The 22,755-nt window shown below is 42.6% G+C and overlaps 1 protein-coding gene and 1 long non-coding RNA gene across 3 annotated transcripts in view; one reads left to right on the top strand and one right to left on the bottom strand.

Annotated features, from left to right (window-relative positions):
* Positions 1-22,755, top strand: part of LOC141766586 (uncharacterized) — a 49,213-nt gene that overhangs the window by 8,906 nt on the left and 17,552 nt on the right. The window contains exon 2 of the long non-coding RNA XR_012593656.1: positions 4,814-4,976. This is a non-coding gene — a long non-coding RNA (uncharacterized LOC141766586). The remainder of the gene's footprint in view (positions 1-4,813; positions 4,977-22,755) is intronic.
* hyal4 (hyaluronidase 4) lies at positions 493-17,487 on the bottom strand. Of its 2 annotated transcripts, none has more exons than XM_074633543.1 (4): positions 17,227-17,487; positions 6,323-7,312; positions 4,870-4,959; positions 493-3,668 (listed from the first exon to the last, which is right to left on the bottom strand). In XM_074633543.1, the coding sequence occupies exons 2-4, from the start codon at positions 7,277-7,279 to the stop codon at positions 3,171-3,173; spliced, it is 1,545 nt and encodes a 514-aa protein (XP_074489644.1). In that variant the 5' UTR covers positions 7,280-7,312; positions 17,227-17,487; the 3' UTR covers positions 493-3,170. The 2 variants fall into 2 exon arrangements, with proteins under 2 accessions (XP_074489644.1, XP_074489643.1); XM_074633542.1 differs by having other exon boundaries at positions 17,245-17,486.

Here is a 22,755-nt window from a genome sequence, read left to right as displayed (position 1 = left end):
CAAATATTCTTCCTGTCCCCATATCACACATCAAATGATCAGCGTCATTGTTTGATTGATTATTTAACCAGCTCCTGATATTTCTGCCGTTTTGAAACAGTTTTGAAACACTTAAGGATGAAACTATGTGATGGGTGACCGTACTGTAGACCCGTATCTGCGTTTGACTTGTTTTCCTCAAATGACAGAAAAGCTTGCATGTGTTTGAATGTGGTATTTTTCATGAGTCATCGTCACACACCGCTTCCTCTTCTCAGTCCTCAGTATTTCGACAGAAACCAACTGGTTTGATGGTTCAGGTTTCTTGCTTTATTTGAGCTTTATTTCAATTTCTGTTCCCCCCTCAGGATACATTTTACATAGAAGACTAAAAGTCATTGTGAGGCCCTAACCCGGCATGCACATGTTGCGCAAAGTGGAAGTTGTTTTTCTGAATATTTAACATACCAACATCTTCTCTTTATGTGCACAGACGAAAATCTAGAAACATACTGTAGGTGTACTGAAGAAAAGTCTTTATTTGCAGTGCATTTACATTCAGGTAACATTTTTCATGTGTTGCATAGTCCTTGTTGCATATTTGGTTTACAATCCTCAGAAAAACAAAAACACAGTGACCGCATCATGATGAGTGAAGTGAAACTCTTCAGAACTGAACTTCACCTGGAGGTTAGGCAGTGATGAAAGTACTGATTCAGTTTAAACCAGGATCAGTGTTACAGAGATGCTACATGTTCAACTTTAAAGAGCAGAAACCTCCATTAGACGTCTTTGGTCAGGTCCACCTCTGCTCTGGATTTGATTTAAAATGTTCCAGGTCTTTGGTCTGTGGTAAATATGGATTGGACCCAAAACAGTTATCCAGCTCCAGTAAGTTTCACTGCAGGCCTTTTTTCGAAACACATATTGAGCTCTTTGTGTGCAGCTGCCACAGAAAAATCAATGATCTTACGCCCCTATTTTCAGAACAGAATTGTTTGTCAGTGTCTTCCAAAACTATTTCAAATGATCCGTATTGCTTTTTCTCTGCTCTGCCACTTCTATGGTTAAAGTTTGGCAAAGTTTATGTCACTAAAACTACTTTAAGGTCAGAGAAAGATTACGGTCATGGTTAAAAGAAAGCTGTCACATAATTTATACAACCATCCACCCTGACTTTCTTCCCAACAGGTGTTTTACACCAAAACTTAAACTAAATTGAACTCTAACCTGCGTTCAGTCTTAAGTCAACTTTCTACTTCGTCATATTTTTACAGGAGATGATTCTTCTTTGGCAAGAAGTGAGCGAGCCACTAAGTCATGTATTCAGATACAGTATGTGCCATGTTTTACATCCTGTTCAGTGTTTCGTCATACCTACAGTACTGTACATCGGCTTCAGAGACGGTTTGCTCCGCTCAGCCACAACGACATGAGATATCATCAAAAACTAAAAACAGTCTGCTGATTTGAGTCCTCCGAACTGAGATATAGTAACATCAACCTCTACATAAACACTGAAAAACTCTATACTTATACCTATATAGAAAGGATACAGATACATAATATTTTGAAATCAATAGCACCTACACCATGTGAATGCCGCGTCACAACAGGCTTGTTTCCTGACATGCCGTACTTCAAGAGTATAATGTAAGGAACAGTACAAAAAATACACACTTTATGTATAATGTCAAGTGAAATAACAGCTTATTGTTGAGAAAAAGTTCATCAGAAATATGTCTTCAAAAGCACCACAGACCGAGCGTCAAACTTTAGTGATTTTCCAACATATGGCTGTGTGGTGGTGTTGGTAGTAGTAGCACCCTTTGGTTTCCATTGAAAGGCTTTGTTGTTGTCTCCACAAAACAAACTAGAGGATTGTCCTGCCAGATTTGACTGTTATCCTACTGAACCACGAAGCTTTTAGAAGCAATAAACGCGATCCCTCCGATCCGATCCTCGACTCTGCAGGTGAATCAGTCCACAGTTTAACAAACAGTATCTACATTAACATTCCTGGAAGAACGGATGCAGTTGTTGGCTAAAGATGCAGTGCAGATAGTTGCAGAGGTCAAATACAGTTCACCTTTGTTGAACCGTATTACAATCAACCAAACCTTCATCTGTCAACATCCCAAACCTCATGTATGTGTCAGGTAAAGTGCCATCACACTCCTTTAAAAAGGAAGTGTTGTGTTTTTTTTAAACACGTGTTACTTTTCAACACAGCAGCTGTTTTCATTTCACAAGTTTCTTTTTTCCACTCAGCAGCGACCTCAGCTGAGTGTTAGAGGTGCAGTTGTGTAGGTGTGTGTGCAGTGTGTTTGGCAGCATCTGGCGGTAAGGTTGCAGATTGCAACCAACTGAAGCCTCTCGGGTTATGCTGAACTACGGTGGCCGACGTGAAAATGTGAATGTACCTATCTCAAGCCAGAGTTTGGTTTGTCCGTTCGGGATACTGTAAAAACCTGGCGGCCGACTTCATGAAGAGGACCCGTGGGTCCAACAAACACACGACATTCAACCAGGAGACCGCTGTTCATATCCCAAAGTGTTGTTGAGTTATTTTGAAGTTACGTTCGTGCCGTGTTTTTTAGTGACGTTTGTGATTGTGATCGTACTTCTGTTGCGTTGTTTTTCGTACTTATTTTAACCAACCATGATGTTTTTCATAAACTGAACTAAGTGGTTTTGTTGCCTAAACCTAATTGCAGCTGTTCCAGTTTTGTTGCATGGCGTAAAAATGACACGCGAAACAAGACTAAAATGCGTTCTAATTACACGCGGAATGTCCTTGTAATGTTGTGTTATTTATACGCCTTCCCATGAGACCAGGTTGACCTGTTCATATACAAATATCTCCTCCAGCCAGGGAAACAGCTGTTAATGTGCACAACACCAGACCTATTTGAATCCTTGAACAAATCTGAGATGTGGGCAGTGATTCAGTGGTCTGGAAATGGGCCAAAATGACAGTTGTTAAGTAAAAAACTATCTCTAGATTCATGGATAATAATCAACATTTGGTAAGTCATTTAAAGAGGGTGCAGCTGGTAGGGCATCAGGTGAAACAGTAACGTCCTGGGTTCAAATCCAGCCAAAGACCAGTCTGTTTGAAAAACATCATTCTGTATGTGTGTTGAAAAGTAACATCTGTGCACAGCTGTGTTGAAAGATGACTCCTTTTGTCAGACGAGTGTCTTTACTAACGATAAGTTCAACAGGAGCATTAACAACATCAAATGAAAGCTGTAGCTGTTCAGTGGCGCCTCACTCTCCCCTCCCTCCCACCGTTCACCCTGCTCGTCCTCCCACGCCGTCCTCTTCTTCTCCAGCTCGTCGTCCTCCTTCCTCCACGGCCCGTCGTCCTCCTTCACTTTGTTGATGCTGTCGCATCGCTCGCCCTCGTGGCCCTCGTAGCAGTGGCAGCGAAACCTCTCAGTCAGCAGCTGCAGCTCGTGCTGCGAGTGCCACCCCGTGACGACAAAGTCCTCGTCGCCGGAGGGCCGGATGTGGTAGCTGCCGGCGCTCAGGTGGAGGTAATGGCGGGCGAGGGGGTCCCTGCGGACGCAGCGGCCGTTTCCCTGGCACAGGAAGTCGCTACAGACCTCGGCGGCTCGCGTCACGTTGGTGACGTACTGGCCGAGGCGGTGGCTCAGGAAGGATTTCACCTTGGTGCAGTTATGCTGTGGAAACAAAACGACAGCTGATGAAAAAAGTAGGGCTGTCAATCGATTAAAATATTTAATGGCAAGTTAATCCCACTTTTTTTATCTCTTCAAAATGTACCTTAAAGGGAGATTTGTCAAGTATTTAATACTCTTATCAACATGGGAGTGGACAAATATGTGAAAATGTATGTATATATTTATTATTGGAAATCAATTAACAACACAAAACAATGACAAATATTGTGCAGAAACCCTCACAGGTACTGCATCTGGCATAGAAAATATGCTGAAATCATAACATGGCAAACTGCAGCTCAACAGGCAACAACAGCTGTCAGTGTGTCAGTGTGCTGACTTGACTATGACTTGCCCCAAACTGCATGTGATTATCATAAAGTGGGCATGTCTGTAAAGGGAAAAATTACTTTTGAACATACATCAGCGTGATAAGAACTACCTTAAATGACAGAAACCATCTGAAACCAAAAATGTATTCGATGTGTACTTTGACTTTTTAGTTTGGTCCATGTCCCATCCGCTAACATGGAGGGGGCGTGATTTAGGACTTATACTGCAGCCAGACACCAGGGGGCGATCCAGATGTTTTGGCTTCACTTTTGGGGAGGTTTCATGTCGTCTATCTTTTTATGAAATCTATGGTTAGTACAGAGATAATGACAGTTGAGCAGATTGGCAGATACAGTAAGATTGTTCAAACCAAGCTGATTTTAAGAGTTGAGGTGGGCAGGGTGGAGGTATAACAGATGTGCAGATTGCAAATTGCATTACAAATTTTTGGAAAAGCAGCTGCATATTCATGCAAGAACACTCCCTGAGATTCTGAGACAGTCAGATGCTGTTTGGATGAACTCCTTTCCATGCAGACAGGCCATAAAAGCATTATAGTAACAGCATTATAGTTTTCAAAATGTCCAAGTGGTTTCACAACACGCAGCGACCACATGATGTCAACTTTCTATTGTCTGACTATATTTACTGCTGTGGTTGGTTCGGAGTCCAAAACAAATCAAGAGGCTCGAGGAAAGAATGTTTTTTTACATGGAAGTACCCGGTCAGTCTGTCTCAGCGGCACGAATTAGAAAAGAAAAAGAGTGAACATTTGACCTGTATTTAAATCTACTTTGTGTATCAATGAACAGAGGGAGTCCGCTGTGAGCCAGCGTACAGATGGTAAGAGAGGGTTAAGGACACCCACCCTGGATGAGGTCAGGTTCAGGTCCCCCCAGATGACGAACCCTGCAGCTCCCAGAGCAGCACTCTCCCCAATGGTGTGGATCAAGTCTTTCTGCAGGAAACGCACAGGTACAGACGTCACATTACTCGGTACTTGCACATTTTTATCTGTTCAAAATGTACCTTAAAGGGAGATTTGTCAAGTATTTAATACTCTTATCAACATGGGAGTGGGCAAATATGCTGCTTTATACAAATGTATGTATATATTTATTATTGGAAATCAATTAACAACATAAAACAATGACAGATGTTGTCCAGAAACTCAGAGCTCATGCCCAACAGGCAACAACAGCCCCAAACTGCATGTGATTATCATAAAGTGGACATATCTGTAAAGAGGAGACTCATGGTTACCCACAGTACCCATTTTCATTCACATATCTGGAGGTCAGAGGTCAAGGGACCCCTTTGAAAATGTCCATGCCAGTTTTTCCTCACCAAAATTTTGCGTACCTTTGCAGCATTATTTAACCACCTTGACAAGCTAGCATGACATGGTTGGTACCAATGGATTCCTTAGGTTTTATAGTTTCATATGATACCAGCATCTTCACTCTAGCTTCAAAACCAAATTTGAGTAACACGTTATTATCACGTTAACTTTGACAGCCTTAATTTTAATGAATCAAAAATCTGAGGTTAAATTATCAAACAAAACTAAAATGACATGCTGCTTTTAAGAAAGGATCTTTTCTATCACATGGCATACAGTAGTTTCATAATCATCATTTATATTGAATGTAATTAATTCGCAAAGCCATAACTATTAATAATCTCTAGAAAAAGATGGACAAACAGCATTTCATGTGATTAGAGAGAATAATTATGTGGAGCCCCAAGATGGAAGTGAAATGAATAGGTCAAACAAACATCCTCCTTTTGTCCAGATGTTTTTGCATAACCTATACCTGTGTGACATACATTTGAAAGGTTATTTCTGAAACTCCTCGATGAATCTGCAGAGCAGTATAAGCAAAAAGAAACTCCCTCTGGTTTTGGTGGTGTAGTTTAGGGAGAACAAGGAAACCACAGCGTTCTGGGTCTGTATTTAGTGACTCTGAGCTCTTTTCTGTGGATCTCCACTAGAGGGCAGTAGTGAAAAAGTAAACTGACCTTCTGTCAGTGCAAACAGCCAGTGTTGTAAATCCATCTTTATGACAGAGATTTGTATATGTTGATGTGTCTTTTAATAAACATCTTTGTATAAGTTACATTATGACTTATAATACATATTATTCCAGTGCTACCAGTGGAAACGTTAGTCTGGAGCCCAGTACAGGACTTAATAACAATATATGGTAACACATCCTGTGGCAATGGGAGAAAACAGTTATCTAATCAGAGCTGAGAATGTAAATTAAGCGCTTAATCCTGAACTAACAGTAAAACAACGACTTTAACGTTGTTTTTACCATGGTGAGGAAGGCCAGGGCCTCGTCTCGGTAGCCCAGCCTCAGGTACACGTAGGTGGGGAGGTCGTACTCCTTCGAGGTCAGCGAGGCGATGCGGAGCGACTCTCGGATCCTGTGCTGGGAGAAGTGCAGGTTGCCGATGCTGTTGGTGTGACTTTTCTTGATCGCCACGGAGGGAAAGAGCGCCGTGCTGCTGTTCCACAGCCACAGCAGCTCGTCGTTCCTCAGCCTCTCCAGCAGAGGGCAGAAGCCCGTGTAGTTCTGCTCGTGCAGGTTGTAGTTGTGGCAGTCGGGGTAGAGGTAGAAACCCCAGAGGCCGTTGGGGCGAAGGCGTGTCCCCAGCTGGATAGTCCTCTGCATGAACGCCTTGGCGCTCTTCTCAAACCGCCGCCTCGCCAGCTCCTCCACTTGTGCCGCCGTCACGTTGACGTACGCCTTGGCGGTCAGCTCCCTCGACTTGCTTCGGTAGATGTCTTTCTTGTGCCAGTTGCGGCTCCACTGAGGCCGCCAGAACTCCCAGTCGATGACGGCCAGGCCACGGAAGTCCTCTGAGGGGATGAAGTGGGTGATGTCCTGGTAGGCCTTGAACAGGTGCAGGTCCAGGCTGCTGTTCTGCGGCAGGCCGCCGTGCACAGCGGCGCCCTGCGGCGTGTAGTGGGGGTAGTAGCCAAGCCGGTTAGCGTAGAAGATGGTGACGTTCTGGCCCGTCCAATCGGCACGCGGGCTCCCGTGGATGTGGAAGAGGCGGTTGGCGTTGGTGGTAACGTTGTACTTGATGGTGCACATGTCCATCGGGGCGTTCCAGGCGGCGATGAAGGGCTTCCGGCCAATCAGAGGCAGCTTGGCGGGTTTCTGACCGAAGGCGGCGTGGAAGAGCAGGAGCAGCCAGGAACAGGTGAGGGCGACAGGTACGACGTGGTGGGAGGAGGATGTCCCGCCCACTGGCACCACAGGCATCCTGGGGTTCAGGAGGAGCAGCTGTCAATCATCCTGAGGAGGGATGGAGGGGAGGCAGAGAAAACAGAAATATTCACTATTTTTCCAACTTTTTTCACAACTTTTTCTAGCTTAGCCATTTGAGCTCTTATGATTCTCATGACCACCGCTGTTAAGTACATGTTTTATTTTATTGTCTTTATTCCGTGGGCAACATTTGTTACACTATCTTGCACGAAAGATTAGAGTTGAGTGTATAATGGTGAGATATTTCATACATGTTGGAAGGCCTAAAAATAGAAAACGGACATATTCCATTAATATCAGATGTATGTTTTTGAGTCTGTTAGGGTTATTTAGTATGTCCCAATACATAGTGTGTTAAATGTAGTATGCCAAAAATACCAGGATGTCCTACTACATCCAGTCACATTTTGCAGTATGCAAGCCAGCATGTTTTTCTGGCTATACTGACCCACAATCCTGCAGTAGATCTATGAGCAAGAAGGTCAAAGGTCAAGGTGCCATGTTATGAAGAAGTAGTATGTCCCAATTGTATGCATACTGCATGCAACAGTATGTACTTTGTAAGGGCAGTTGAAGTACGAACTAGAGATTTATTTAGACTATGAGATTTGGAACGTAGCCTGTATCTGGTTAAATGAAGGATAAAAAAAACAAGCAGCATTTCCATTATAGTGTTGCACTTTTTTTAAGGACATTCTTGTAATAATAACAAACCAAACACTGACTAGAGATGGCCATTCATGTTTTCGCGCCACCGTACTTCTCCTACATGCTTGGCACACAGGGAAAGTTTCAGTTGGTTGCAATCTGCAATTTTACCATCTTACACTCGTCCACGAGCTGCATGGTGGTGCAGTGGTTATCACTTGCTGTCGCCACACAGCAAGAGGAACGCAGGTTCAAACCCGGCTTGAGGCCCTTCTGTGTCAAGTTTGCATGTTCTCCCCGTGTTAGCGTGCATTTTCTCCGGGTTCTGCGGCTTCCTCCCACAGTCTAAAGACATGCAGGTTAGGTTCATTGTTGACTCTAAATTGCCCGTAGGTGAGTGTGAGGTTGTCTGTCTCTATGTGTCAGCCATGTGATAGTCTGGCAACCTGTGTCAGTTACAGATGATTGATGGACTCTCGTCTACTATAATAATATCCCGTTTGCCGTCTCCCTGATTCCATGTGAATACAACATAAGACGCTTCTCCTGCAGCATTTCACAACGCCGACAGACTGACAGAATAAGCAGCAGAGGCTCTAAACCCAAAGCTTTTAATGACAGTGTGAAGTGTTTTCAGCTCGTCTGCAGAAGTCTCTTCAACTTCATTTGACCTTCTGACTGTTTTTATATTATTCGATGAGTTTATGGAAGTCACAGCTGGATGAGTTCTCAACAGTTCCTCTGAATTTACCCCATCCACAGAATTCTCATATAAATAAAAGTCTGCTTTACTGTGAGTGTTAAAGCACGATAGAAAGCTTTCACATTTACTTTTACATGTGATTTTATGAGCCCATAGTTTTTCCACGTTTACGTCTCTTAAAACATCTGGGGTGTAGTCGGCACGCTGACATTCTGCGGAAATTAAATCCTCATTTGTTTTCCATCTGTTGGCATTTTATTTGACATTCTTTGGAGGTCCCAATCGTTTTCAAATAATCCAGAGACACAATAGACTACAATACGATGGATGGATGATCAAACTGACTTTTTTTAATGCACAAGCCATGTGGAAATATTTCAACTTGATAAAACAAGACATTTAAAGACGTCACTTTTGGCTCTTGGAAATATTGGTGGCCATTTTTCACTATTTTTGGACATTTTATAGACAAAACAACAATTCAATTAATCAAGATATTACTTGGTAAAAATTATATTTTTGCTCCCCGGATGATGATTGGTAATATTTTTAGTGAGCCCACTTTCTTCTGCTAGCAAGAATTTAGACTGATATTCAGATCTTTGTCCTCAGAGACATAAATAGTTCTTGGCTTTTGGCACCCAGGGGTCAGAGGTCACAGAGAGGAAGTCAGTTAACACCCAGGGATTGGAACGAGGACTCCAGCTGAACCGACCGCTGCTTTCCCGTCCACATCTAGTCGTCCTCTGACCAGAGCTGAAGCCTCAGGCCACAATGACGGGCTTCCTTGCCAAATTTCTCAGTGAGGTTCAGAGTCTCTGCGTCCCGTATGCTGCTGGTTGAACCAAACATCCAGTCAGAGAGCACACAGAGACCCATCAGACGCATGCATTAGTTTCTAGTTTCTTTCTGTGTCGTGCTTTGACCTCCTTGGTTGACTCCTCATTAAAGGAGCTCTATACAGAATTCAGAGCATATCTATGATTGAGGGATTGCCTCCACATGGCTCCCAACGCGGCGACGGTAGCTTGCTGATAACGGTGCGAGCAGCACTAACAGTGAAAACAACAGCAACAGTGCTGACGGAGCTAACAGTGTTAACCTGGGAGGGAGCCAAAGGGTGGGGGCTTCCAAAACAACCCGTTCTCACCTCCAACTTATCAAATACCGCCGATTGGTCAGTGCCCCTTGGCTTTGGAAACCGACGCACGGAGGTACCCTTTAGCAACAGTATGTGATGAACCGGGCTTTCAACTAACGGCAATGTAAACCCATCCGCGGCGTTATTCGACGGTCGAAGCAAATGACGTAGTATTAATAGCGTGAGAGTCTTTTCAGGGCGGGCGGCGGCGGTATTTGATGATTTGGCAGTGAGAATGTGTTGTCCACGACGATGCCGTGGGTCGGCTCAGCTGCAACCGCCGTATGAGAGCAGTGCAGAGCAGTGCAGAGCAGCGGCCGTGAGCTGGCAGTGCAGAGGAACGCTCACGTGCACTAACATGCACTAAAAGGCACACACGGGCGGCCCGTCCATGTCAACAAAGCATGGAGAAGCTCGGATTACAGCACACACAGAGGGAGAGAGATTTCATTCTCTGCTCAGGTAGACATTACTCCTCTATATCTTTACATAGCTAATAGTTGTTCGATGCTGCATTAAAGGGATAGTGTGTAGGATTTGGCGGCATCTAGTGGTGTGGTTGCAGATTGCAACCAACTGCGTACCCCTCTGCTCACTTCTCCTTTAACAAGACTGTGGTAAGGTGAGCCGCAGAGTGCAAAACCGTGGTAACGCCGTTCGCTTCGCTCAGTGGCCATCCTTACCATAATAACACTACTTTAGGAGCAACGGAAGTCCGACGGCGCCTGGTGGTATCACGGTTTTGCACTCTGCAGCTCACGTTACCACAGTTTCACAAGCGTGAATCTACGGTGGCCTAACGTAAAAACGTGAAAGCCTCTCAGTAGAGCCAATGTTTGGTTTGTCCTTTCTGGGCTACTGTAGAAACATGGCAGTCTCCGTGAAGAGGATCCGCTCCCTATGTAGATATGAAGGACTCATTCAAAACTAACGAAAACACAACAATTCTTAGTTTCAGCTAATTTTACACTGATGAAAACATAGTTATGAATATTATTTTCCTTTTCTGCTAATACATCCCCGGAAATCCTACACACTGTTCCTTTAATGCTCTGAATCCCGTTTCTAGAACCTTTCACATACTGCCAGCATAGCAGAGGTGACTCCTGATTTACTCTGGACATTATTTGGACTTGTCAAGGTTTCTTACTTATTAATTTTTGTTAAGTATCTTTTACTTTATTTATTGTAACATTCAAAAGTAACTTGATATCTAAAAAGTTTGACTCTTTACTCTGGATGTTATTGTTTCCTTTTAACACAAGCCATGTAGTAAATCACCTAACTGTATCAGCCAACTATGAAATTTCATGTTAAACGTTATGTTAACAAATAATTTCACACTATTTGAAACTAAGGGGAAACAACTATACTGCGTAAAACTTACCATACCCTATGTATGATGAAGCATCCGCATGGAGCCGCCTGTCACTTGACAACGCTAGCAGTAGTGTATGATCTGTAGTTCAGCATGACAGCAGCAGTACAGATGAAAATCCTACGTCTATTTTTCAAAAAGGCATTGTTGTTTCATGTTCATTAGTATTCTTGTATAAAGTTTATGGGAGTTGTTGTTTTTTCCTATCTGAGTTATGTCGGTTCGGAATCAAAGTCTTTTCCTTTCTTTGTGTTCCTGCCAGTTTTTCCCTGTTGGTTTGGAAATAATTTGACTTGGAGCACTTAGTGAAAGCAGATCATTTTTCAAAGTCGACTGAACTGCAGCGCTACAGTGAATGTATAGATGCACGGCTGGATAATGGCTCTCGGTTCAACCACTTCCAGAGTAGGCGTGATTTGATTATAGGAATGTTTCTGATTATTCTCTGTGTAGGTTTTCCATTCAAGCTTTAAACCTCTGAGCTCTACTCTCAGCTGATTGGGCGATATCAAGGTGTAACAGGTCTCTAACCTGCTATGCTGGCTCTGTGGAGACCATCATGGATCACTGTTTACTCACAAATGCCCTTCTCGATATGCAACACTGGTTAGTACAAATGCGTTGTGCAACTCTGTAGAGATTTCATCTTTAAATTCTTGGTTTATTCAAGCATGAAATTATCTGAACAGTGACGTTCTGCAAGGGATGCTTCCAACTTGCGTCAATTTTCACAATCCCAAAGATTTTAAGACTGATACTATTGAACCATGTGTGCCTTAATGTTGGTACCTGCCTTTTTTGTGAACTTGTTTGTCAGTGTCTTTCAAAACAACTTATACAGTACGACCTTTACAAAAACAGTTCATATAAGCGTTTTCTGATCTGTCAGCTCTGTGGTTCGGTTAACTTTAGACATCTATAAGTACTTGATTAAGGTTGGAGGTAAAGGTTGAAAGATGGTAAAGAAACAACAGTGATTGATTGTTGGTCTGAGATGAGATGCAAAAAGTCAGATGTTTTGTTGCACGTGTGTTAACTCTCCAGAAAACAAAATCCCCTTTGCTTCCTGCCACATCCTAGATATCGTAGTTTGACAACTACTTCGGTCTGTGATCGAATCTCATTACGTTCGGAAATGTTGTGTGACTGTCTACTCCAGATACGTTTCAGCTGCATTTTTCAGTCAACCATCACAACTGCTTCGGTTTTGACGAGTACATACATATTTAAAGTTTTATTTCCAGAGTTCTTTTAGCTCGTGGTTTGTCGTGTAAAGTGTAATTGAAGCACAAGCCATTAGGCGGCCTGTGTAGATGGCTGTATTTTTTTTTTTTAATCATGCTTTTTATTGTTTCCTTGAGAAAAATGACTGCAACAAGCTAAACCATAACAAAAATGGCAATATGTAAAAATAATTACAGACAGTAACTGTAAATTGAAAAACAAAGTATTCAAAAGGGCGGAGAAAAATGATGATAATAATAATAAAAAAAAAAAAAATAATACTATAATAATACTAAAATAATAATAATAATAATAATAATAATAATAAAGACATATAAATACATACATGAATACAATATTTTTTTATCTACATCTCCAGCCCTGTAGATAGCTGTATTGATTAAAATGGAACTGTATCCGTCGGGATGCCTGTTAGGTGCAGCACACACCGGCTGTATTTCAGTTTATATTGTGTCTACACCTGTCCTTCCAAAGAGGACGTTCATAACCAGAAATATGGTTGCAACTAGTGATTATTTTCATTATTGATTAATTCTTCTGGCCATGTTCTCTATTAGTGGATAATATGTTTTACTACTCGACTAATCGTTTCAGCTCTAAACACAAGAGGTTGCCTGTCAGGAAATTGTTGAGTCGTCAAAGTGCTTGAACAAACGACCATCGTGTGTAAGGTGAGGACAGTCTCCTGGCATTCAAAACAAGCCTCAAACATGCAGATGGACTGATCAAAACCACAGTCTGGGTCCACCTGGGGGTCTGAACTGGACCAAACCTTCATGTGCTCCAGTCGATGGTTCTTATCACGCTAAAAGGCGGAGGGAGCCGCCTCAGATTAAACGCGTTGGAGTTCATGTTTAAAGTCTGGCTTTGTGTCAAAGTGAATTATTTATCCAGAGGAGCTTGGAGCCGCGGGCTGGTCTGGCATCGATTAAGATAAGAGTTTGTTGATGTCTGTGGTTCTTGTGGAATGGCTGCATTCATTCAACAAAAACAAGAGAGAAACCATCTAATTTTCAGTGGCTCTGTTTAAAATTTGGGGTGAATTTGAGCCACAGTTGCCAGTGTCTGTGGTGTAAACGGTTTTCGGCATTTGAGCAGCGTCACTGAACCAGATGTCGAGAGGAAGGTCAAGAGGAAGATACGATGTTGGCACGACACCTTGCAGTTCTGTTTTGCTGATAACAGATAAGTTCATGATCTTTTATCAGTGTGTTCATGTTCATGGACTGAAGCCAGTTTTTATCTTTGATGTGGGGCTCAGTGTGCTGCCGTACGACCTCGGCAACCTCGAAGGAGCTCATTTCACACCAGTTACTCCTGGAGCACGAGTGAATTTCATGCCCAAAGAAAGCATATTGAACTCAGGAGTAAATGAAGTTGACAGTTTGATGGAGGCATTTCTAAGAGGATGGAAAGATGAGCACATTCAGAGATGCCAGGAGAGGGAGAAGCATGTCCTCGGTTTGGTGTTTGGGAATCAAGCCGAACCCCTGATGGAGGGCCGAGGGGCGGGGAGCCAAAATCACAGATTCCCTCACATACACCATCTGTCACGTAAATATGTTCCAACACCAACCGGACGTCACCATGTGACATTACTACTCGCTCAGTTTGAAAAGCTTTGGGCCTTTCATGCTGCTATCCGGTAATCTAACAGACCTGTTTCTGCAAATCATAAAGAGATACCTGCATGTTGTTCAAGTCTCTGCAAGAAATGAACTGAAGGTTTCCTTGAAGGGGGGATCTCAACCTGAAAACTGATGGTATGATTCTGGAAATGCTCAGCCGTGTTGAAACATGTCGTACTTGTTGTAAACTGTTGTTTTCCTTGTAGTATTCCTAGAAACCATTTCAATTGCCAAAAAACATTCTAAACTGGTCCAAGTCCATCCCTGTTTCTTCCTCTACTGAAAGTAGTTGCAGTGTTTGCTAACGTCAGTATCTGACAACAAAAAGGGACTCAGCTGTTTTCTAACTTCTATTTCCAATCAGCCCTCATTCCTATTTTTGGTCCACCTGGTCGGTACCTGGTCCCGCCGGGCCTGGCTCTTCTCCAGCTCCACCCTCTTATCTAAATATTGTCACTTTTGGATCCAAAAAACTAAGATGGTGACGCTAAAATGCTGAACTCAAGACTTCAAAACAGTAGTCCACAAACTTTTATATACAGTCTACGATTGGGAGCTCCACAAGGGCTCGCAAGATGAATCTGAAGAGTCACAAGATGATTTACCAGGTAGGAAAGCATAAATAAACAATAATTCTGCAACGCAAAAATAGATTTTTTTCTTAATTACACTCTAACCTATCCCTTTTCTAGTTAAGTACTGGATAGTTTTTATCTCCTCAGGCCCTTCACCTCTTCACCTCTCTCAAACCTAGGCCTAATGACTGTGTATTGAAGAGTTTATCCAACTGATTCATTCAAGTGCTCTGTCGGACTGAGGGTGGTCTCAACACACAGAGGAGCCGCTGTGATGCTTCAACTGAAAATGAACCATGAAAATCCTCCAAACTGGACTATAGCTCGCCTCCTCCATCACCTCTCCAAATGCTCAGTAAGACGGCTCTGCATCAGGACTTTCCATGAATCACACACAAAGCTGGTTGAGCCATGTTAACCAGAGCAAAGAGAAGCATTTCAACAAATATTCCTGGTGACTGAATGTGGTCATGATTCATGTTCCTCACACGAGAGCCTGAAAACAAAAGCCGGGAAGAGAACGTGAACCACCGAGGCTGAAATCTTTCCACTCAGCAGAGCCAAACGCTAATCACAGCGCCTGGTGAGCACCGAGGCTCCAGAAACCACTCTGCCATTTGTAGAATGGCGAAAACAGATGGATGACCTCAGAGGAAGAGAGAAAACAACACTAATGGAGATGAAAATATTGAATTAAGTACAATCTGATATTTTTCAAAGTGAGCTCTGTGATGAGCTTCTTGATGGATCTTTGTTTTTTCTGAGGCAGATGCCAAAATCAATATTTGAGATATGTATTTGTTTTCTTACATAAACACATTCTACAATAGCGTTCACAAAATGCATGTTGTTTTCTGGATTACCACAGCTACTACTTAGATTTCTCTCAGAATTATTTCTGAACATGTTTACCAAAAAACACAAAATAGAGCTCAACAGTGAGGTTCCAGAAGTGAAAATCCCCTTCATATTGTGAATTGAGGATTTTGATTATTAGCCATAATGTCGTAACCATCCAAGGTAGACTCACCACGAGCTCCGAGATTGTAAAACGTTAGTATATACTCCTATAGAAGCCACAATTCCGGATATCAACCTTGTTTTAAGAAAAACATGTTTTATTAGCGATGTCATGGAGAAGTACTACGCTACCCACAATCCTAAGTGTAACCGTCTCTGATTGGTGGAGCTCGCTGTTACCATGGAAATGTGTACCGCAGCCGTGAACGGCTAGTGAAAGGACGCGCTCGTACGTGCCGCTCCATAGTCTACTCCCGGATTTCAAATCGCACCAACATGGCGGCTCATTTGGAAACTTTTTCCCATATTATGAAAATATTTCACCGAAATGTGTTTCTGAAAAGAAATAAGGCGTGCGGTTGCTGAATGTTTCTTCATTTTTCAGCGTTCTTTGGGAGTTTCCAGAGGCGGTAAGTTGCCATTTGCGATTGGTTTATGGGGTGAGTTGTTCCTTTACTCTTAAAATAATTATGTACACAGTCTTGTACCTTTGCCCTTTTTTCCATTTTCCAAGTGTTTTTTGCTCCAAATCAAATGTTTTATGGTCACGATTCATCTCGTAGCTGGTCGGCTTGGTTCCATGCTTAAAACTCTTTTGTATAAGGATTTTCTGAAACGTCAATGGAGTGAATCGATGGGAGATTTATTTTGGGAACTGGAGCCATTAAAATAACTGGGCTGTCACTGTTGAGCTCTATAGTATCATATTTAATAGCATTGTTTCTTGTGCTGCTGTAACTTGTGAAGTTCCTCCTTGGGGGATCAATAAAATGAAACATCTCCTTGTCATATAATGTGTTTCTCCTTATCAATATATGTCATAAGATGTCATCATACTGTATTATGTTATTATTGTAAGAAGATCCTCAACAGAATTTCTCAATGAAACACCTGAAGGCAGAGCATCCCTCGGATGAACTCGTCTCATTTCACTGCAGAGCTTCATGCGCAATCCTGAAATCCTGTCAGCTAATCAAGACTCCCTGCTTCAGCTTTTGATCTTTAACCCCAGACACGTTAACCCTCCGCGTCTCTGCGGAGGGCAGACTGAAAAACAACATGCTCCCATAAACAGAAAAGAGCTTTTTATAGCCGCCTGTGATGAACTTTAATCCAGCTGCTCTAACTGACATTCCTCGAAAATCGTGACCTCCCGTGTTGTCGGCTCTTGTGGCTGTTTACTGTAAGTCTTTATGAGTCAGCGCGTCTGCTAAATGAGTGAAACTCCACCTAACTGGGACCTTTAATGTCTCCATTACAACTCATGTGCAGCTAGTGAGCAGAACGTGAACGCCTGCTGGGTAAAAACACACCACTCAGAGACTTAAAAAATGTGCTGCTGTTCGTCCGATTTCTACATCAGAGAAACTTTCTCCACTGCGAGGGTATTGTTAAGGGGTGAGCCAACATTCCTGGCATGGCAGGGCGCTCTCCCCCTCCTCCTCCTCCTCCTCCTCCTCCTTCCTCTTCCTGCATCACCCAAAACAGACGCTTAAGCCATGCTGTAACACCCAGAGTTCCCGCCTCCCTCAGGGTTTAAAAATATCCACTTTGTGCAGCAAAACAATTTTTTTTTTTCAGCCTGATAAGAATGAGTTGGTACCTGAGTTTAACAGCTCACCTGTAGATGCCTCACACGACCAATAATTAGCAGTCCAGGAGGAGGCGGAGGTCTCTTCGTCGGGGTCACCGCGGGGGTCATTGTGGCCCTCTGCGCCGTACGTCCGACAAGCTTTTGTTCATTCCCTCTGTGAGTCTGAAACACAAGCCAGCCATCCACACTTATATACAGCCCAGAGAGGAGAGGAGAGGAGAGGGAGGAGAAACCACCACAACACAGCGATTAGAGAGCAGAGAGGGAGGGAGGAAGGGAGGGAGGGCGAGAGACGTAGAGACGCACTGTAAAAAGAGAGAGAGAGAGGGAGGTTTTAAATCTGTGTGAGTTTGCTGAGCTCCTCTGAGGTCTGATCCTCTCTGGTAGAAAAGTCTCAACTCATCCACTTCAATCAGCATCAGACAGGAAGACACACGTAAACACACAGCTGTCAACAACAGTTGTCCGTGAACAAATTTGTGTGTGTGTCAACGGTGGAATGTAACTAAGTACATTTACTCAATTACTTTACTCACAGTAAGTTCAATTTGAGGTACTTGTACTTTACTTGAGTATTTCCATTTTATGCTACTTTATACTTCTACTCCTCAACATCTCAGAGGTAAATATTGTACTTTTTACTGCACTACATTTATCTGACACCTTTAGTTACTTTGCAGATTTTGATTATTAATACAAAATACAATTCAACTAATACATTATGATATATTATTATGGATTAAGCTACCCAGCAGTATATTTGTAGTAAAAAAAAAAAAGATCTCCGCCTTTACCAGCTGCAACATTAAGGTGATGAACACATTAATTTCATCAATATACGTATAATCAAGTATTACACGGCTTTGTTAAATACTCGATTCTGATTGGTCAATCACGGCGTTGTATGGGCTGTTATTTCTTTATAGCAGACCGTTGCTATGTATAACAGACCGTTGCTATGGATGCAGTTCTGATGTCGGCTTCGGCGGACCGTTTTTGTGTCAAATGAATGATTTGTTAAATAAGTAGCTGTGTAATATGCGGGATAATGTACAGCTAGCGGGTCATTGTTGTGAAATAAACCCTGACAGGGCAGTGCTGCATCGCTTACTTAATATAATATATATATGATTCTGAAATGGATCATTCTGCATAATGAGTACTTTTACTTTTTGTGCATTTAAGCTGAGTTTCCACCAAAAATTCCCGGGACTTTCAGTCTCTACGGTTCACCAGAGGATAGCGTGTCACGCGTGAATATTACACGTGTGTATGAAGGTGTTGAAACGGGGCTTTATATGTATTTGGTGCAAATACTTTTATACTTTTACTTAAGATTTGGAATTCAGGACTTTTACTTGTAACTGAGTATTTCCACACTGTAGTGATACTACTTTTACTGAAGTAATAGATCAGATTACTTCTTCCACCACTAGTGTGTGTGTGTGTGTGTGTGTGTGTGTGTGTGTGTGTGTGTGTGTGTGTGTGTGTGTGTGTGTGTGTGTGTGATCATGTACATTTTACATTTATATACTCTTCATGAGTAAACTCCACCTTGTCTTCTTTTTAATAGGGATAGAACAGACAAAGGGGAATTCACACTTAATGAATGTCAGTCTGTTTTGTGTGGAAAACAGGGAGGTCCAAGTCCTAAAACTGCTCAGAATATTGGACGGTTTGGTACAAAAGCCCCAGAACAAGCTAGTAAATGTATCATAAGTGGAGAAAGCAGTTTCCGAGGTCAAGAAGGAACAGGCAAGCTCAGTTTATTTGTATTAATTCATTTGTAGGGGAACATGCACTCGGACCGAAATGTATTTATAGCAACACTTGTGATTTGACTGTACAATTTTCAAATCAAGAAAGCGTTTCCACTTGAGAAACAATGTGCCCTTATCCCAAGGATTTTATGAATTTACTTCATACATAAAAAAATAAACACTACTTTATGTGATTTCAGCCCGGTCGCACAAAAAGACTCTTGAATGACACGATAAGGCAAAAGTGTGTTATTAAGAACACTCTTCTTGCTTTTGGCGTGTCATTTTCACGCCATGTAGTCTGAACTGACTGCAGTGTAAATGCATCTATGTAAATATGCTACGCTCAGAGCTAGTGACGTAAAGTAAAAAGTGGACAGAAAGGGAGGTGGATAGGTCCAACAAACACAGGACTTTTAACCAGGAGGCCGGTGTTCGAGATCAGTCTTTTGTTTTGCAAGTTAGTGACGTGCTTTTAGTGACGCTTGTCATGTGTTTTCCTTAGTTATGTTACGTTGTTTCCTTACGTGTTTTACTTAGTTTACGTACATATTTTAAGACAAACCCGATGTTTTTCTTAAACCTAACTAAATGGTTTGGTTGCCCCCTGCTGGTACTGCACCTTCATACACACGTGTGTCGGCGGGGTAAAACGTAACACTGACACGTTGTCCTCTGGTGGACCGGCTTGTCTATTACATGCTTCGGCAACCCGTTCTCATTCCCAACTCGTCAAATACTGCCGTTTGGTAGGTGCCCCTCGGCATTTGAAACCGACACACGGAGGCACCCTTTAGCAACAGTATGTGACAAACCGGGCTTTCAACTAACTCCAATATTATTCGACGGTCAGGGCAAGTAGCGTGAGTCTGTTCAGGGCAGGTGGGAGGGGACGGGTGGTGGACAGGTCAAACAAACACAAGACTTTCAGCCAGGAGACCCGTCAGTGAAGTTAACGTCAACCACGACCGTTTCCTAACCTTAACTAAGTGGTTGTGTTGCCTAGACCTAAATTCCTGTGAAAACAAGTTTATTTTGAAAGGACACTATGCATGTAACAAGCGTATATTGACACGCCGTGCCCGGTCCGTCCAAAAGTAACTAAGAGGGGTACCCCGTGCGTCGGTCTCCGATGCCGAGGGGCACCGACCAAGCGGCGGTATCTGACGAGTTGGGAGTGAGAATGTGTTGTTGGTGTGATATTGGGTTGGTTATTTTAATGTTTGGAAAAAGGAAGAAGATTTGCTTGCCTGGGAACCAGACGAATCTGCGAGCTCATGTTTTATTTGCTGGTGAGTCTGGTCCCCCTATTCTTTTGGACAGATTTCCAGCAACTTGAGATCTATGGAAATGAGGGCCTGCGATCCGGGGAGTTTTACGAAAATGTACAATAGATGCTGCATTTCTTGCGTAGTTTGCACCACTAAATGCACTTTTGTAACCACGCTTTCTCTCTAATGTTGCTGAACATTCGAACAGTAAATCTCCTACAGTACATGCTAGTCTGCTTCTTCCAAAACCAGTTAACCAAATAAGTGAAACCACATGAACTCAAAAAGCCCCGAGAAAGCAGGAAATCATCTCAAACTGTCACATAACAACATACATCTACTCATTTTTTCTGCCAAAATAAACATGCAGCAATTTTAACGAGCATCTTCATCTCCATGCACTGTATTTCTTAATTTGTATTCTCACGCGTCGGCGCAGCAGAGTGTCACTGTGCTGATTGAATGACATTACATGTGGAGCCAGCACTTTAGCCCAGCCCGAGCTCAGATTCCTGTGGTTAACCACACATATTTACAACCAGAAGACAAAAGTCGCAGAGAACTCAATCCCTGCGAGTCCCTGTGTTAAATATACACATGGATTTTCCCTTTTCAACTGTGTGTTTTCATACTGAGTAAATATGTCATCCAACTAAACAGCTTTCACAGTGATTTCCATCTGTGGGAAGAAATACGACGTAGTTTGTATTTTTTAATTGTACACGATCATGTCAGCATATACTATTCGGGAGAAACTTGACTCTGGCTGCTACTTATAATTAAAATATTAACATCTCAGATCGTTTATGTTTATTCATTATGAGCTTTGAGCATCAGACAGCGTGTTTCTGCACGAAGAAGTTGCTAGTGGTGAGGATCTAAAGATAGAAACAGTTTGTTTTCTCTCGAGTAATGACTTTTACAAACTATCATCTTTCTGTTTTCTTTTAGTGTTATTACTGTTAAAGTTCAGAGTAACCAACGGGACTATACTGCAGTCATCACATCATCTTATTAGGCTGTTAAATGTTTATAACTAGGGTCAAAAACAGGCCGCCAGTCTGCAGCAGGCGATGAGACAGCACAGTGTGAGATGATGTTACCTGGACAGATGCATTTCTGAGGCCAGTATGCTCATACTTTTTGGGGCTTTTTTTTAAAGTTCAGCTTTATTGTCACTGTGCAAACACTAAGGTTACCACTGATAATGTCCATTCAGGAGTTTCTTCAAGTCAGTTTATAGTGTGTGTGTTTTAGAGAAGCCTTTAGAGATGAAACTGATTTCCATCTTCTCATGTGGTTCTGCAGACGAAGAGTGTTTCTCTAAGATATACGAAGAGTGTTTTCTCTAAGATATGACTTCAAGACTTGTGCTTGAAGTCATATGTGTGTGTGTGTGTGTGTGTGTGTGTGTGTGTGTGTGTGTGTGTGTGTGTGTGCGTGTGCGCGTGCGCGTGCGCGTGCGCGTGTGTGTGTGTGTTTCCTTTGTTTTTCCTCTCTCCTGGATAATCAGTGATCAGTGACTCCCTCAGATCTTCTCTCTGAACTCATCAGCTGCAATTTTCTCTAATTTGCTCCCTCAGCACACCTTCCAATTTTATTCCTTTTTAAAACAAAAGTACACATACACACACACACACACAGTGTTTGAGTCATTGTCAGGCCGGGCGAAGGTCGACTCTGCAGCCAATGGGACGCTCCATCAGTTGTGACGGACAGTGGGTGCTAATTACATGCTCTGTATTTCAGCGTAGGAGGGACATGAGAGCAGCTTGTTGAGGGTGACTGAGGATCATTGTCTGCTGAAGTCATCTTTGTTTGATTGTGATGTGCAGCAGCGACGGCTAAAATACACTCTTCAATAATTGTGTGACTTTAAACAGCTGTGTTTTTAGTTTGGGGGAAAAAAGCACATCTTTAATCAAGGGAAAATTAGCCTTCAACTAATTTTCCCTGAATAACTAAAGGCTGTTTTCCATCAAAAGAGCCACAAGAGCCAATGAGTTCAGGAACTACAAACGTCCCTCAGCCGTTAAATTAGACTAACGAGGAGGAAGTAAATAAAAAGTTAGGTTTGACACGCAACCAGACGTCGACAACACGGCATACACGGAGCTGGAGCTGTTGTTCTGTTGTTTGCTCTTTTGTTTGATTTGTTGCATTGATGAATGTGATTAATACAGCTTCCAATCCAGTGCTGGTAGAGGTGAAAATAATGCATCGGTCATGTTGTTGATTAATGACTGGTGATAATTGCACACTGGGGTTAGAAATTCCTAAGTAAGGGGTAATGTACCAGTCATTGTTGTGAAATAAACCCTGACAGGGCGATGCCGTACCGACGATTCCCGTGACTACCGACTAACACGACTCACAGGACTCACGGGACTGACGATACGAACGACTCCTGTGACCAACAACTGAAGTGACAAAATAAGTCAACGTTACTTTTAGTTTCACACGGGACGCTAACAGCGTCTCCTGGTTGAGAGGCTTATGTTTGTTTG

This window comes from Sebastes fasciatus, chromosome 4 (assembly GCF_043250625.1).
Source record: "Sebastes fasciatus isolate fSebFas1 chromosome 4, fSebFas1.pri, whole genome shotgun sequence".
In the NCBI taxonomy this organism is placed as follows: Eukaryota; Metazoa; Chordata; class Actinopteri; order Perciformes; family Sebastidae; genus Sebastes; species Sebastes fasciatus.
The sequence above is the reverse complement of the archived record's forward strand: the minus strand, read 5'-3'. Positions and strand labels throughout refer to the sequence as shown.

Bases quoted from the DNA above. Each gene is read 5' to 3' on its own strand.
- hyal4 (XM_074633543.1), bottom strand. From the start codon at position 7,279: ATGCCTGTGGTGCCAGTGGGCGGGACATCCTCCTCCCACCACGTCGTA. The intron at 4,960-6,322 runs GTAAAAACAACG...CGTTTCCTGCAG, and splicing joins CCCTGGCCTTCCTCACCATG to AAAGACTTGATCCACACCAT. The intron at 3,669-4,869 runs GTGGGTGTCCTT...TTGTTTCCACAG, and splicing joins TGAACCTGACCTCATCCAGG to CATAACTGCACCAAGGTGAA.